Source organism: Trichomycterus rosablanca, chromosome 19, assembly GCF_030014385.1.
Source record: "Trichomycterus rosablanca isolate fTriRos1 chromosome 19, fTriRos1.hap1, whole genome shotgun sequence".
NCBI lineage: Eukaryota > Metazoa > Chordata > Actinopteri > Siluriformes > Trichomycteridae > Trichomycterus > Trichomycterus rosablanca.
Window position 1 is genome coordinate 28,981,899 of NC_086006.1, and position 15,000 is coordinate 28,996,898.

General features: G+C 45.2%; 1 protein-coding gene across 1 annotated transcript in view; it reads right to left on the reverse strand.

Annotated features, from left to right (window-relative positions):
- The window catches only part of LOC134333125 (ankyrin repeat and SAM domain-containing protein 1A), a 48,750-nt gene that overhangs the window by 9,254 nt on the left and 24,496 nt on the right, over positions 1 to 15,000 (reverse strand). Inside the window, exons 4-12 of the mRNA XM_063014969.1 lie at positions 14,631 to 14,933; positions 13,792 to 13,867; positions 12,635 to 12,736; positions 12,422 to 12,493; positions 12,183 to 12,316; positions 11,035 to 11,103; positions 10,576 to 10,684; positions 3,123 to 3,160; positions 2,831 to 2,976 (exon numbers count right to left, since the gene is read on the reverse strand). Of these exons, the coding sequence (XP_062871039.1) occupies positions 2,831 to 2,976; positions 3,123 to 3,160; positions 10,576 to 10,684; positions 11,035 to 11,103; positions 12,183 to 12,316; positions 12,422 to 12,493; positions 12,635 to 12,736; positions 13,792 to 13,867; positions 14,631 to 14,933 (1,049 nt within the window). The remainder of the gene's footprint in view (positions 1 to 2,830; positions 2,977 to 3,122; positions 3,161 to 10,575; positions 10,685 to 11,034; positions 11,104 to 12,182; positions 12,317 to 12,421; positions 12,494 to 12,634; positions 12,737 to 13,791; positions 13,868 to 14,630; positions 14,934 to 15,000) is intronic.

Here is a 15,000-nt window from a genome sequence, read left to right on the forward strand (position 1 = left end):
AAGTGTGTGTGTATTGTGTGTATATAAGTGTGTGTGTAGTGTGTGTATATAAGTGTGTGTGTGTGTGTGTATTGTGTGTATATAAGTGTGTGTGTGTGTGTATAGTGTATATAAGTGTGTGTGTGTGTATAGTGTATATAAGTGTGTGTGTGTATAGTGTATATAAGTATGTGTGTGTATTGTGTGTATATAAGTGTGTGTGTAGTGTGTGTATATAAGTGTGTGTGTAGTGTGTGTATATAAGTGTGTGTGTGTGTATTGTGTGTATATAAGTGTGTGTAGTGTGAGTATATAAGTGTGTGTGTAGTGTGTGTATATAAGTGTGTGTGTAGTGTGTGTATATAAGTGTGTGTGTGTGTATTGTGTGTATATAAGTGTGTGTGTAGTGTGTGTGTGTATATAAGTGTGTGTGTAGTGTGTGTATATAAGTGTGTGTGTAGTGTGTGTATATAAGTGTGTGTGTAGTGTGTGTATATAAGTGTGTGTGTAGTGTGTGTGTGTATTGTGTGTGTATATAAGTGTGTGTGTAGTGTGTGTATATAAATGTGTGTGTGTGTATTGTGTGTATATAAGTGTGTGTGTGTAGTGTGTGTATATAAGTGTGTGTGTGTATTGTGTGTATATAAGTGTGTGTGTGTAGTGTGTGTATATAAGTGTGTGTGTGTGTAGTGTGTGTATATAAGTGTGTGTGTGTGTAGTGTGTGTATATAAGTGTGTGTGTGTGTATATAAGTGTGTGTGTGTAGTGTGTGTATATAAGTGTGTGTGTGTGTAGTGTGTGTATATAAGTGTGTGTGTGTGTATATAAGTGTGTGTGTGTGTATACTGTCTGAGCGGAGTGTGTAAATATATAGTGTGTGTGTATAGTGTATATAAGTGTGTGTGTGTATAGTGTATATAAGTGTGTGTGTGTGTGTATTGTGTATATAAGTGTGTGTGTGTGTGTGTATGTGTATATAAGTGTGTGTGTGTATAGTGTATATAAGTGTGTGTGTGTATAGTGTATATAAGTGTGTGTGTGTGTGTATATAAGTGTGTGTGTGTGCATTGTGTATATAAGTGTGTGTGTGTGTGTGTGTGTGTGTATACTGTCTGAGCGGAGTGTGTAAATATATAGTGTGTGTGTATTGTGTGTGTGTATATAAGTGTGTGTGTGTATTGTGTGTGTGTGTAGTGTGTGTATATAAGTGTGTGTGTGTGTAGTGTGTGTGTGTGTAGTGTGTGTATATAAGTGTGTGTGTGTGTGTATAGTGTATATAAGTGTGTGTGTGTGTATAGTGTATATAAGTGTGTGTGTGTATAGTGTATATAAGTGTGTGTGTGTATAGTGTATATAAGTGTGTGTGTATACTGTCTGAGCGGAGTGTGTAAATATATAGTGTGTGTGTGTGTGTGTGTGTGTGTGTGTGTGTGTGTGTGTGTGTGTGTGTGTGTATGTAATTTTCTCACATGAGGATAGGTGGAGCACTCTGCATGACGGCATACAACCAAAACACACCTATTACACCCACACACACACACCCACACACACACACACACCCACACACACACACACACACACACACACACACACCATACTGTACACACACACCACCATCATCAACCTGAACCTATTACAGACCTTATAGATGCAGATACACCCTCCATCATCATCACCATCATCACCATCATCATCATCACCATCATCACTATCACCATCATCACTATCACCATCACCAGCTAAACTTGATAACTTACAGATACACCACCCAACCTCATCATGATCACCACCATCACTGCCTGTACTTATTAGTCCTCCTGTAACACTACTGGTACAGATACACCATCACTGCCTGTACTTACTACAGTTCTCCTGTAACACTACTGTACAGATACACCATCCACCATCACCATCATCTACCATCATCATCAATGGACTTTAAAGATCGAACCCTGAGCTTAGGATGGACCACAGTGAGAGCACTATGGTTCAGCTGCAGCTGAAGAAGAAGAAACCCATGCACACACTCACACACTCACACAAAATAGGTTTAGCATGTATGAGGAGCACATCATGTGATATATAATAATATAATAATACACACCTGAGCTCACACCTCCACGTCCTCAAACTACAGACAGAAACACACTCACACACTGACTCCATCAGTCTCCTCCCTACAGTGTGTGTGTGTGTGTGTGTGTGAGACGGGGGGTGGGAGTGTGTAGGGGTGGAGGAGTTTTTGGATAATGTATCCCATACTGTATTGAGTGTTAAGCAACATGCAACATTCCTGCTGCACCCCCCCCCCTTCCCAAAAGCATGATGTAATACTGATAACTATGTACCATGTAATGATTTAGAGGGGGGTATGTGTGTGTGTGTGTGTGGGGGGGGGGGGCTAGTATAACCAGCTAGTTATCGGGGTCCAGCTGGTGTTCGCAGTTCCTTAACCATAGAGAACCAGTTTCAACCAGTGAACTCAGAGACTCTACAGGGACGTGGTGGTAACCATCATAATCAGATATAAGTAAATAAAATAAAATATAAAGTTTATTTGTTCTGTTTTTATTGACATTCTCCTCTGTTAGAATTAGGATTGTACACGCCGGGAAGAAAAACAGTGACGCCCTGTTTAACAGTGTGTGTGTGTGTGTGTGTGTGTGTGTGTGTGTGTGTGTGTGTGTGTGTCCTCATGATGTGGAAACCATTCAGCCCAGTGTGTGTGTTTATTAACTGTGTGTTTACACTTGAATGAAGTCATGCGGTCACTGTTACACCCAGTTCCATGCAAAACACACACACATACTCAGAATACACACACACACACACACACACACACACACACACACACACACACGCGCACGCGCACGCACACACACACGCACACACACACGTACCTGCAGTGGTGGAGCCGGTGATGGGGGGTCCTGGTGATTTGGGTGGATGTGTGTTTAGTCCTGCAGGTCGGAGGTCAGTGTGTGTGGTTTTCTGCTGCTGTAAAACAAACAACAATTAACACATTAATACACACGCACACGCACACGCACACAATCATAGCAGCATTATTCAGTACTAGACAAAATCTGCTATTGCTTTTGAACAGTCATGTGTTCTACACACACACAGGTGAGGTACGTTACCTGAGGTACGAGGCTACTGGAAGACTTGGTGGAAGAATCTGTATATAGGAACACAAACGTAAACACACATTATTTACGAAGTGTAAACAGTGAATAAAGGGAGGAGCAGTGGGATATTCCACTAGCACACCAGCACTGAGATTCTGAGTTTGAATCTCAGCTCTGCTACCGGCCTCTCTGCTAGCGGGGACAATCAGGGGGACCAATAAGGGTAATAATGTTACCTGTGTGTATGTGTGTGTGTGTGTGTGTATAGATGTTACCTGTGTGTGTGTGTATATATATACAGTGTATCACAAAAGTGAGTACACCCCTCACATTTCTGCAGATATTTAAGTATATCTTTTCATGGGACAACACTGACAAAATGACACTTTGACACAATGAAAAGTAGTCTGTGTGCAGCTTATATAACAGTGTCAATTTATTCTTCCGTCAAAATAACTCAATATACAGCCATTAATGTCTAAACCACCGGCAACAAAAGTGAGTACACCCCTTAGTGAAAGTTCCTGAAGTGTCAATATTTTGTGTGGCCACCATTATTTCCCAGAACTGCCTTAACTCTCCTGGGCATGGAGTTTACCAGAGCTTCACAGGTTGCCACTGGAATGCTTTTCCACTCCTCCATGACGACATCACGGAGCTGGCGGATATTCGAGACTTTGCGCTCCTCCACCTTCCGCTTGAGGATGCCCCAAAGATGTTCTATTGGGTTTAGGTCTGGAGACATGCTTGGCCAGTCCATCACCTTTACCCTCAGCCTCTTCAATAAAGCAGTGGTCGTCTTAGAGGTGTGTTTGGGGTCATTATCATGCTGGAACACTGCCCTGCGACCCAGTTTCCGGAGGGAGGGGATCATGCTCTGCTTCAGTATTTCACAGTACATATTGGAGTTCATGTGTCCCTCAATGAAATGTAACTCCCCAACACCTGCTGCACTCATGCAGCCCCAGACCATGGCATTCCCACCACCATGCTTGACTGTAGGCATGACACACTTATCTTTGTACTCCTCACCTGATTGCCGCCACACATGCTTGAGACCATCTGAACCAAACAAATTAATCTTGGTCTCATCAGACCATAGGACCTGGTTCCAGTAATCCATGTCCTTTGTTGACATGTCTTCAGCAAACTGTTTGCGGGCTTTCTTGTGTAGAGACTTCAGAAGAGGCTTCCTTCTGGGGTGACAGCCATGCAGACCAATTTGATGTAGTGTGCGGCGTATGGTCTGAGCACTGACAGGCTGACCCCCCACCTTTTCAATCTCTGCAGCAATGCTGACAGCACTCCTGCGCCTATCTTTCAAAGACAGCAGTTGGATGTGACGCTGAGCACGTGCACTCAGCTTCTTTGGACGACCAACGCGAGGTCTCTTCTGAGTGGACCCTGCTCTTTTAAAACGCTGGATGATCTTGGCCACTGTGCTGCAGCTCAGTTTCAGGGTGTTGGCAATCTTCTTGTAGCCTTGGCCATCTTCATGTAGCGCAACAATTCGTCTTTTAAGATCCTCAGAAAGTTCTTTGCCATGAGGTGCCATGTTGGAACTTTCAGTGACCAGTATGAGAGAGTGTGAGAGCTGTACTACTAAATTGAACACAACTGCTCCCTATGCACACCTGAGACCTAGTAACACTAACAAATCACATGACATTTTGGAGGGAAAATGACAAGCAGTGCTCAATTTGGACATTTAGGGGTGTAGTCTCTTAGGGGTGTACTCACTTTTGTTGCCGGTGGTTTAGACATTAATGGCTGTATATTGAGTTATTTTGAGGGAAGAATAAATTTACACTGTTATATAAGCTGCACACAGACTACTTTTCATTGTGTCAAAGTGTCATTTTGTCAGTGTTGTCCCATGAAAAGATATATTTAAATATCTGCAGAAATGTGAGGGGTGTACTCACTTTTGTGATACACTGTATATGTGTAGATGTTACCTGTGTGTGTGTGTGTGTGTGTATGTTACCTGTGTGTGTGTGTGTGTGTATGTGTGTGTGTGTGTGTGTATAGATGTTACCTGTGTGTGTGTGTGTGTAGATGTTACCTGTGTGTGTGTGTAGATGTTACCTGGGTGTGTGTGTGTGTGTGTGTGTGTGTAGATGTTACCTGTGTGTGTGTGTAGATGTTACCTGGGTGTGTGTGTGTGTGTGTAGATGTTACCTGTGTGTGTGTGTGTGTGTAGATGTTACCTGGGTGTGTGTGTGTGTGTGTGTGTGTGTGTAGATGTTACCTGTGTGTGTGTGTGTGTGTGTGTGTGTGTAGATGTTACCTGTGTGTGTGTGTGTGTGTAGATGTTACCTGTGTGTGTGTGTGTGTGTAGATGTTACCTGGGTGTGTGTGTGTGTGTGTAGATGTTACCTGTGTGTGTGTGTGTGTGTGTGTGTAGATGTTACCTGTGTGTGTGTGTGTGTAGATGTTACCTGGGTGTGTGTGTGTGTGTAGATGTTACCTGTGTGTGTGTGTGTGTGTGTGTGTAGATGTTACCTGTGTGTGTGTGTGTGTGTGTGTGTAGATGTTACCTGTGTGTGTGTGTGTGTAGATGTTACCTGGGTGTGTGTGTGTGTGTGTGTGTAGATGTTACCTGTGTGTGTGTGTGTGTGTGTGTGTGTAGATGTTACCTGTGTGTGTGTGTGTGTGTAGATGTTACCTGTGTGTGTGTGTGTGTGTAGATGTTACCTGGGTGTGTGTGTGTGTGTGTAGATGTTACCTGTGTGTGTGTGTGTGTGTGTGTGTGTAGATGTTACCTGTGTGTGTGTGTGTGTGTAGATGTTACCTGTGTGTGTGTGTGTGTGTAGATGTTACCTGGGTGTGTGTGTGTGTGTGTAGATGTTACCTGGGTGTGTGTGTGTGTGTGTGTGTGTAGATGTTACCTGGGTGTGTGTGTGTGTGTGTGTGTGTAGATGTTACCTGGGTGTGTGTGTGTGTGTAGATGTTACCTGGGTGTGTGTGTGTGTGTAGATGTTACCTGTGTGTGTGTGTGTGTGTAGATGTTACCTGTGTGTGTGTGTGTGTGTGTGTGTGTAGATGTTACCTGGGTGTGTGTGTGTGTGTGTGTAGATGTTACCTGGGTGTGTGTGTGTGTGTGTGTGTGTAGATGTTACCTGGGTGTGTGTGTGTGTGTAGATGTTACCTGGGTGTGTGTGTGTGTGTAGATGTTACCTGGGTGTGTGTGTGTGTGTAGATGTTACCTGTGTGTGTGTGTGTGTGTAGATGTTACCTGGGTGTGTGTGTGTGTGTGTAGATGTTACCTGTGTGTGTGTGTGTGTGTGTGTAGATGTTACCTGGGTGTGTGTGTGTGTGTAGATGTTACCTGGGTGTGTGTGTGTGTGTAGATGTTACCTGTGTGTGTGTGTGTATAGATGTTACCTGTGTGTGTGTGTGTGTGTAGATGTTACCTGGGTGTGTGTGTGTGTGTGTAGATGTTACCTGTGTGTGTGTGTGTGTGTGTGTGTGTGTAGATGTTACCTGTGTGTGTGTGTGTGTGTGTGTGTGTAGATGTTACCTGGGTGTGTGTGTGTGTGTAGATGTTACCTGTGTGTGTGTGTGTAGATGTTACCTGTGTGTGTGTGTGTGTGTGTGCGTGTAGATGTTACCTGTGTGTGTGTGTGTGTGTGAAGATGTTACCTGTGTGTGTGTGTGTGTGTGTGTAGATGTTACCTGGGTGTGTGTGTGTGTGTAGATGTTACCTGGGTGTGTGTGTGTGTGTAGATGTTACTATTTGTTGTGTGTGTATGTGTGTGTGTGTGTGTAGATGTTACCTGTGTGTGTGTGTGTGTGTGTAGATGTTACTATTTGTTGTGTGTGTATGTGTGTGTGTGTGTGTAGATGTTACCTGTGTGTGTGTGTGTGTAGATGTTACTATTTGTTGTGTGTGTATGTGTGTGTGTGTGTGTTGATGTTACCTGTGTGTGTGTGTGTGTGTAGATGTTACTATTTGTTGTGTGTGTATGTGTGTGTGTGTGTGTAGATGTTACCTGTGTGTGTGTGTGTGTAGATGTTACTATTTGTTGTGTGTGTATGTGTGTGTGTGTGTGTTGATGTTACCTGTGTGTGTGTAGATGTTACTATTTGTTGTGTGTGTATGTGTGTGTGTGTGTGTGTGTGTTGATGTTACCTGTGTGTGTGTGTGTGTGTGTGTGTGTGTGTGTAGATGTTACTATTTGTTGTGTGTGTATGTGTGTGTGTGTGTGTGTGTGTTGATGTTACCTGTGTGTGTGTGTGCAGATGTTACCTGTGTGTGTGTGTGTGTGTGTGTAGATGTTACCTGTGTGTGTGTGTGTGTGTGTGTGTGTAGATGTTACCTGGGTGTGTGTGTGTGTGTAGATGTTACTATTTGTTGTGTGTGTGTGTGTGTGTGTGTGTGTGTGTGTTGATGTTACCTGTGTGTGTGTGTGTTGATGTTACCTGGGTGTGTGTGTGTGTGTAGATGTTACTATTTGTTGTGTGTGTATGTGTGTGTGTGTGTGTGTTGATGTTACCTGTGTGTGTGTGTGCAGATGTTACCTGTGTGTGTGTGTGTAGATGTTACCTGGGTGTGTGTGCGTGTGTGTGTGTTACCTGAGTGTGTGTGTGTGTGTGTGTTACCTGAGTGTGTGTGTGTGTGTGTGTGTTACCTGAGTGTGTGTGTGTGTGTAGATGTTACCTGGGTGTGTGTGTGTGTTACCTGAGTGTGTGTGTGTGTGTGTGTGTGTTACCTGAGTGTGTGTGTGTGTGTGTGTGTTACCTGAGTGTGTGTGTGTGTGTGTGTGTGTGTTACCTGAGTGTGTGTGTGGGGGGTGTTACCTGAGTGTGTGTGTGTGTGTGTGTGTGTTACCTGAGTGTGTGTGTGTGTGTGTGTGTGTGTGTGTTACCTGAGTGTGTGTGTGGGGGGTGTTACCTGAGTGTGTGTGTGTGTGTGTGTGTGTTACCTGAGTGTGTGTGTGTGTGTTACCTGAGTGTGTGTGTGGGGGGTGTTACCTGAGTGTGTGTGTGTGTGTGTGTGTGTTACCTGAGTGTGTGTGTGTGTGTGTGTGTGTGTTACCTGAGTGTGTGTGTGTGTGTGTGTGTGTGTGTGTGTGTTACCTGAGTGTGTGTGTGTGTTACCTGAGTGTGTGTGTGTGTTACCTGAGTGTGTGTGTGTGTGTGTGTGTGTGTGTGTGTTACCTGAGTGTGTGTGTGTGTTACCTGAGTGTGTGTGTGTGTGTGTGTGTGTGTTACCTGAGTGTGTGTGTGTGTGTGTGTGTGTTACCTGAGTGTGTGTGTGTGTTACCTGAGTGTGTGTGTGTGTGTTACCTGAGTGTGTGTGTGTGTGTGTGTGTGTGTGTGTTACCTGAGTGTGTGTGTGTGTTACCTGAGTGTTACCTGAGTGTGTGTGTGTGTGTGTGTGTGTGTTACCTGAGTGTGTGTGTGTGTGTGTGTGTGTGTTACCTGAGTGTGTGTGTGTGTTACCTGAGTGAGTGTGTGTGTGTGTTACCTGAGTGTGTGTGTGTGTGTGTTACCTGAGTGTGTGTGTGTGTGTGTGTGTGTGTGTGTGTTACCTGAGTGTGTGTGTGTGTTACCTGAGTGTGTGTGTGTGTGTTACCTGAGTGTGTGTGTGTGTGTTACCTGAGTGTGTGTGTGTGTGTGTGTGTGTGTGTGTGTGTGTTACCTGAGTGTGTGTGTGGGGGGTGTTACCTGAGTGTGTGTGTGTGTGTGTGTGTGTGTTACCTGAGTGTGTGTGTGTGTGTGTGTGTGTGTGTGTGTTACCTGAGTGTGTGTGTGTGTTACCTGAGTGTGTGTGTGTGTGTGTTACCTGAGTGTGTGTGTGTGTGTGTGTGTGTGTGTGTGTTACCTGAGTGTGTGTGTGTGTTACCTGAGTGTGTGTGTGTGTTACCTGAGTGTGTGTGTGTGTGTGTGTGTGTGTTACCTGAGTGTGTGTGTGTGTGTGTGTGTGTGTGTGTTACCTGAGTGTGTGTGTGGGGGGTGTTACCTGAGTGTGTGTGTGTGTGTGTGTGTTACCTGAGTGTGTGTGTGTGTGTGTGTGTGTGTGTGTTACCTGAGTGTGTGTGTGTGTGTGTGTGTGTGTTACCTGAGTGTGTGTGTGTGTGTGTGTTACCTGAGTGTGTGTGTGTGTGTGTGTGTGTTACCTGAGTGTGTGTGTGGGGGGTGTTACCTGAGTGTGTGTGTGTGTGTGTGTGTGTTACCTGAGTGTGTGTGTGTGTGTGTGTGTGTGTTACCTGAGTGTGTGTGTGTGTGTGTGTGTGTGTGTGTGTGTGTTACCTGAGTGTGTGTGTGTGTTACCTGAGTGTGTGTGTGTGTTACCTGAGTGTGTGTGTGTGTGTGTGTGTGTGTGTGTGTTACCTGAGTGTGTGTGTGTGTTACCTGAGTGTGTGTGTGTGTGTGTGTGTGTGTTACCTGAGTGTGTGTGTGTGTGTGTGTGTGTGTGTGTGTGTTACCTGAGTGTGTGTGTGTGTTACCTGAGTGTGTGTGTGTGTGTTACCTGAGTGTGTGTGTGTGTGTGTGTGTGTGTGTGTTACCTGAGTGTGTGTGTGTGTTACCTGAGTGTTACCTGAGTGTGTGTGTGTGTGTGTGTGTGTGTGTTACCTGAGTGTGTGTGTGTGTGTGTGTGTGTGTGTGTTACCTGAGTGTGTGTGTGTGTTACCTGAGTGTGTGTGTGTGTGTGTTACCTGAGTGTGTGTGTGTGTGTGTGTGTGTGTGTGTGTTACCTGAGTGTGTGTGTGTGTTACCTGAGTGTGTGTGTGTGTGTTACCTGAGTGTGTGTGTGTGTGTTACCTGAGTGTGTGTGTGTGTGTGTGTGTGTGTGTGTGTGTTACCTGAGTGTGTGTGTGGGGGGTGTTACCTGAGTGTGTGTGTGTGTGTGTGTGTGTGTTACCTGAGTGTGTGTGTGTGTGTGTGTGTGTGTTACCTGAGTGTGTGTGTGTGTTACCTGAGTGTGTGTGTGTGTGTGTTACCTGAGTGTGTGTGTGTGTGTGTGTGTGTGTGTTACCTGAGTGTGTGTGTGTGTTACCTGAGTGTGTGTGTGTGTGTGTGTTACCTGAGTGTGTGTGTGTGTGTGTGTGTGTGTTACCTGAGTGTGTGTGTGTGTGTGTGTGTGTGTGTGTTACCTGAGTGTGTGTGTGGGGGGTGTTACCTGAGTGTGTGTGTGTGTGTGTGTGTTACCTGAGTGTGTGTGTGTGTGTGTGTGTGTGTGTTACCTGAGTGTGTGTGTGTGTGTGTGTGTGTGTGTTACCTGAGTGTGTGTGTGTGTGTGTGTGTGTGTTACCTGAGTGTGTGTGTGTGTGTGTGTGTGTGTGTGTTACCTGAGTGTGTGTGTGTGTGTGTGTGTGTGTTACCTGAGTGTGTGTGTGTGTGTGTGTGTGTTACCTGAGTGTGTGTGTGTGTGTGTGTGTGTGTTACCTGAGTGTGTGTGTGTGTGTGTGTGTGTGTGTGTTACCTGAGTGTGTGTGTGTGTGTGTGTGTGTGTTACCTGAGTGTGTGTGTGGGGGGTGTTTGGTCTGTGCTGTGGAGAGTGTTTCGTATGTATGATCTTCATCCTCCTCCAGTCTCTCCTCCACACTGCTGCTGGTGCATACAGCCTACACACACACACACACACACACACACACACACACACACACACACACACACACACACACAGTATTGATACACTGCACCTTTGAGGTCTCTTTGGATTAATGAATGAGAAAAAGGAGGTGACAGTGTTCAGAGCAACAGATGAGCTACAGTCAGTAATTGTACACCCACACAGTTTATTTGTATGGTTGGTGTAGCTTATAAAATAATGACTGTAGATACCACAGAGGTGTTCCTAATAAAGTGCTCAGTGTGTGTTTATTTAATAAGTGTTATTTAGATAAATTAATATTAGCTGATTGATTGATTGATTGGAACAGCATCGTCTCCACCAGCCTGATCAATACTGTACCTGACTGAGCTCCTCCTCATGAGCTCCTCCAGAGAGGGATACAGGAGCAGGACGGTCCTTCACCAACGACTGCACACACACACACACACACACACACACACACACACACACACACACACACACAAACTCAAAAGAAGCTTTATTGACATGACTAATAAGGACATTCGTATTGCCAAAGCAAGTTACAGGGAAATATAAACAATAAAAATAAGGAAAAACTAAAATATACAGAACAGTTACATGTGCAAAAAATATTATAAAATAGAATAAACTATTAATAAAAACAGTGCAAAAATAATAACAATAAAAATTATAATATTTACATTAATGAGGTAGTAAAATAATCAGTTTGTGCGTGTGTGTGTGTGTGTGTATGTGTGTGTGTGTGTGTGTGTGCGTGTGTGTGTATGTGTGTATGAGACATGATCACCCACTGTCCCTCACCTGGTGGCAGGTGTGAGTATAGAGTGCTGCTAGTGTGCAGCTCTCTCTGTGCTCCCCCAGTAGGTGGGGCAGTTTGTCGGGGTCTGGGAGGGAGGTGAAGTTGGGGATGATGATATTAAATTTAGGGAAGAATTGGGAGCGGACGTGGTGGTACTTGGTACACCGGGTGAGGAAGTGCAGCTCCGTCTCTACTGTACTGAGAGTGCAGTGCTGACACGACCTCTCCTCCCGGGGCAGCCAGGACCGGGTGTGTTGCCCCGTCTCCACGGCCAGGTCGTGTGCGCTCAGTCTGTACCTTGTCAGGGTGTTTCTTAACACACACACACTACACACACTCACTCACACACACACACTTGTCTGGCTCTTGGTCTCCATCTAGTGGATGAATGTGTAAATGCAGCACAGTAACAGTGAGGCTGGGTTAACATGATAAGCGCTGTGCACTTCCTGTGCCACGAGGTTGGACGCGTATCGCTGCTTTAGCATTTCTACATTAGCGGAACATCATGCTAAGAAGCAAAACACTTAGAGACGTGAGAACAGAACTCCTCAGTCTGAGGGCGAGGTTCATTTAACTAAAGAGATCTGAAACCATGACGAGCAACACCACACACACTTCAGTCTGAACAGGAACCAGTCTGAGGGTCTGTGTGTGTGTGTGTGTGTGTGTGTGTGTGTGTGTGTGTGTGTGTGTGTGTTCTCACTCTGCTCATTTCACTCTCCGGTCGTCCTGAGTCTCGGTCTGAAGATTTTCCGCTGGTCAGACTGTCCAGCGAGTGACATGATGAAGCTTCAAACAGAGCTTCATACGGGCTCTCCTCATCCAGCTGCTGCACCTCTGTACACACACACACACACACACACACACACACACACTGTTAGTCTGGTGAGCTCCAACAGTGGAATTATAACTTCAATATGAGGGATTCTTTTGGCCTCTCACCTGTTTTTTGGTTCTCCTGTGGAGGAGGTGCTGGAGGAGAAGGAAGATCAGGAGGACGACCACTCATATGAGCTACAGAGAGAGAGAGAGAGGGAGAGGGGGGGGGGGGGGTATAATTAGTATGAATGATTATTAGGATTCTGTTGGGGTTCTGGAGTGTTAGACTGGGGGAGAATGACAGCGGTGATAAATAAATGTGATGAATAACCTCACCCTGTATGAGTGCGGCGATCTGGCGGCTTTTCTGAGACGGCATTTCCTTCACAACGTCCAGAGCCGTGAGGTTCTTCTTATCCTTAATGTTCACATCAATACCTGCAACACACACCATCACATTTACCATCACATTTACTAATCACATTCATCATCACACTCACAATCACTAATCACATTCATAACATTCACTAATCACATTCATCATCACACTCACAATCACTAATCACATTCATAACATTCACTAATCACATTCATCATCACACTCACAATCACTAATCACATTCATAACATTCACTAATCACATTCACTAATCACATTCAACAATCCCATCACATTCCTTAATCACATTCAATAATCACATTCAATACTCCCCATCACATTCACTAATCACATTCATCATTACAATAACTGATCACATTCACTAATCCCAGTCACAACCACCAATCACATTTACTATCACAATCACTAATCACATTCACTAATCATGTTCATCATCACACTCACAATCACTAATCACATTTATAACATTCACTAATCACATTCCCTAATTGCATTCAACAATCCCCATCACATTCACTAATCACATTCACTAATCACATTCCTTAATCCCATTCAATAATCCCCATCACATTCACTAATCACATTCATCATTACAATAACTGATCACATTCACTAATCCCAGTCCCAATCACTAATCACATTCACTAATCATGTTTATCATCACATTCACCAATCACATTTACTATCACAATCACTAATCACAGTCACCATCACATTCACCAATCACATTTACTATCACAATCACTAATCACAGTCACCATCACATTCACTAATCACCATCACAGTGACAGTGATCTGACTCTGCAGTAAATGAGAACACTCTGGTTCCATTTTGTTGATTTCAGCCTCATCTGAATCTTTTACTTTTCGGCAGCTCAGTGATACTGAGCTAGTAATCAGAAGGTCGCTGGGTTAAGCCCCATTACAGCCAAGTTGCCCTTATTGGGCCCTTGAGTAAGACCCTAAACTCTTGTTTCAATTATAAGTTGCATTGCATAAAATATTTTATTGAATTGTAATGACAGAATGCAGCAGGTTGTGATTTGGGACGCAGCCTGTGAGGAGGATCAGGTGATGAGAAGATCAGTTCTGACCTGCACTCAGCAGCTTCTGGACCACGTCTGTCTTCCCATAGAGAGCAGCTTCATGAAGAGCGCTGCCTTTATCTGTCTGTACACACACACACACACACACGTACACACACACGTACACACACACAACACACACACAACACACACACACACACACACACACACACACACACACACACACACACACACACACACACACACACAGAGAGAGAGAGAGAGAGAGTCATGAATCCTGATTAACCCGAAAAACAACATGTACATGCATAACTGAAACACCTGAGATAGACCACGCCCCTTTCACTGGGACAGACAGGTACAGAGACCACGCCCCATTCACCAGGACTGATGGGTACAGAGGCCACGCCCCCTTCCCTGGGACTGACAGGTACAGCTTTGGTTGCCCGGTTGTTTGACTGGTGACTCCGTTTTGGGCAGACTCCAGCCCTGTCAATCATGTCAATCATGCCTGCTGGGCACCTGGCCAGGTCAATAGCGCCACTCTGTCAGGTACAGTTTAAACATGAATTATATCTGGCAACCCTTATTGAGAGCTTTGGATTCTAAACAATGTGGCCCACCAGTGCAGGGAGTCAGTGGTGCTACCGGCCTGGTCAGACACCCAGCAGACATGATAAGAAGGGGGTTAGGGTGTGGTTTCTCCTCACTGCTGCTGCAACAGTGACCTCTGTCTCACATTCCAAACTGCCCAAAAATCTCATTATAAGTTTTATTTAAAGGGGAAATTGTTTTATTTATTTCTCGGTCCTGTGAGGAGGTTAAATTGTTAGGACCTGCTGGACCGGCTCCCCCTGGTGGTTGACGTGTTGGGGTGTGAGACTCACCGTGTAGTTGATGTCCATGCCGGCGGCCAGCAGCACCTCCACCACGGGCAGGTGACCGTTTCGGGCGGCGAGGTGCAGGGGTGTGTGTGTGTGGGTGTGTTTGTGGGTGTTGAGCAGGTTGGGGTGGGCACACAGCAGCAGTTTGACCACCTCGAGGCGCCCGTACAGAGCGGCGAGGTCCAGCGGCGTCTCGAACCTGGTGTTCCTCATGGTGGGGTCGGTCAGTTCCTCCAACAGCACCCGCACCACCTCCGAGTGTCCGTACTGCGCCGCGCAGTGTAGCGCCGTCTCATTATCGTTATTCTACACAGAGAGAGACACACACACACACACACACACACACACACACACACACACACACACACACACA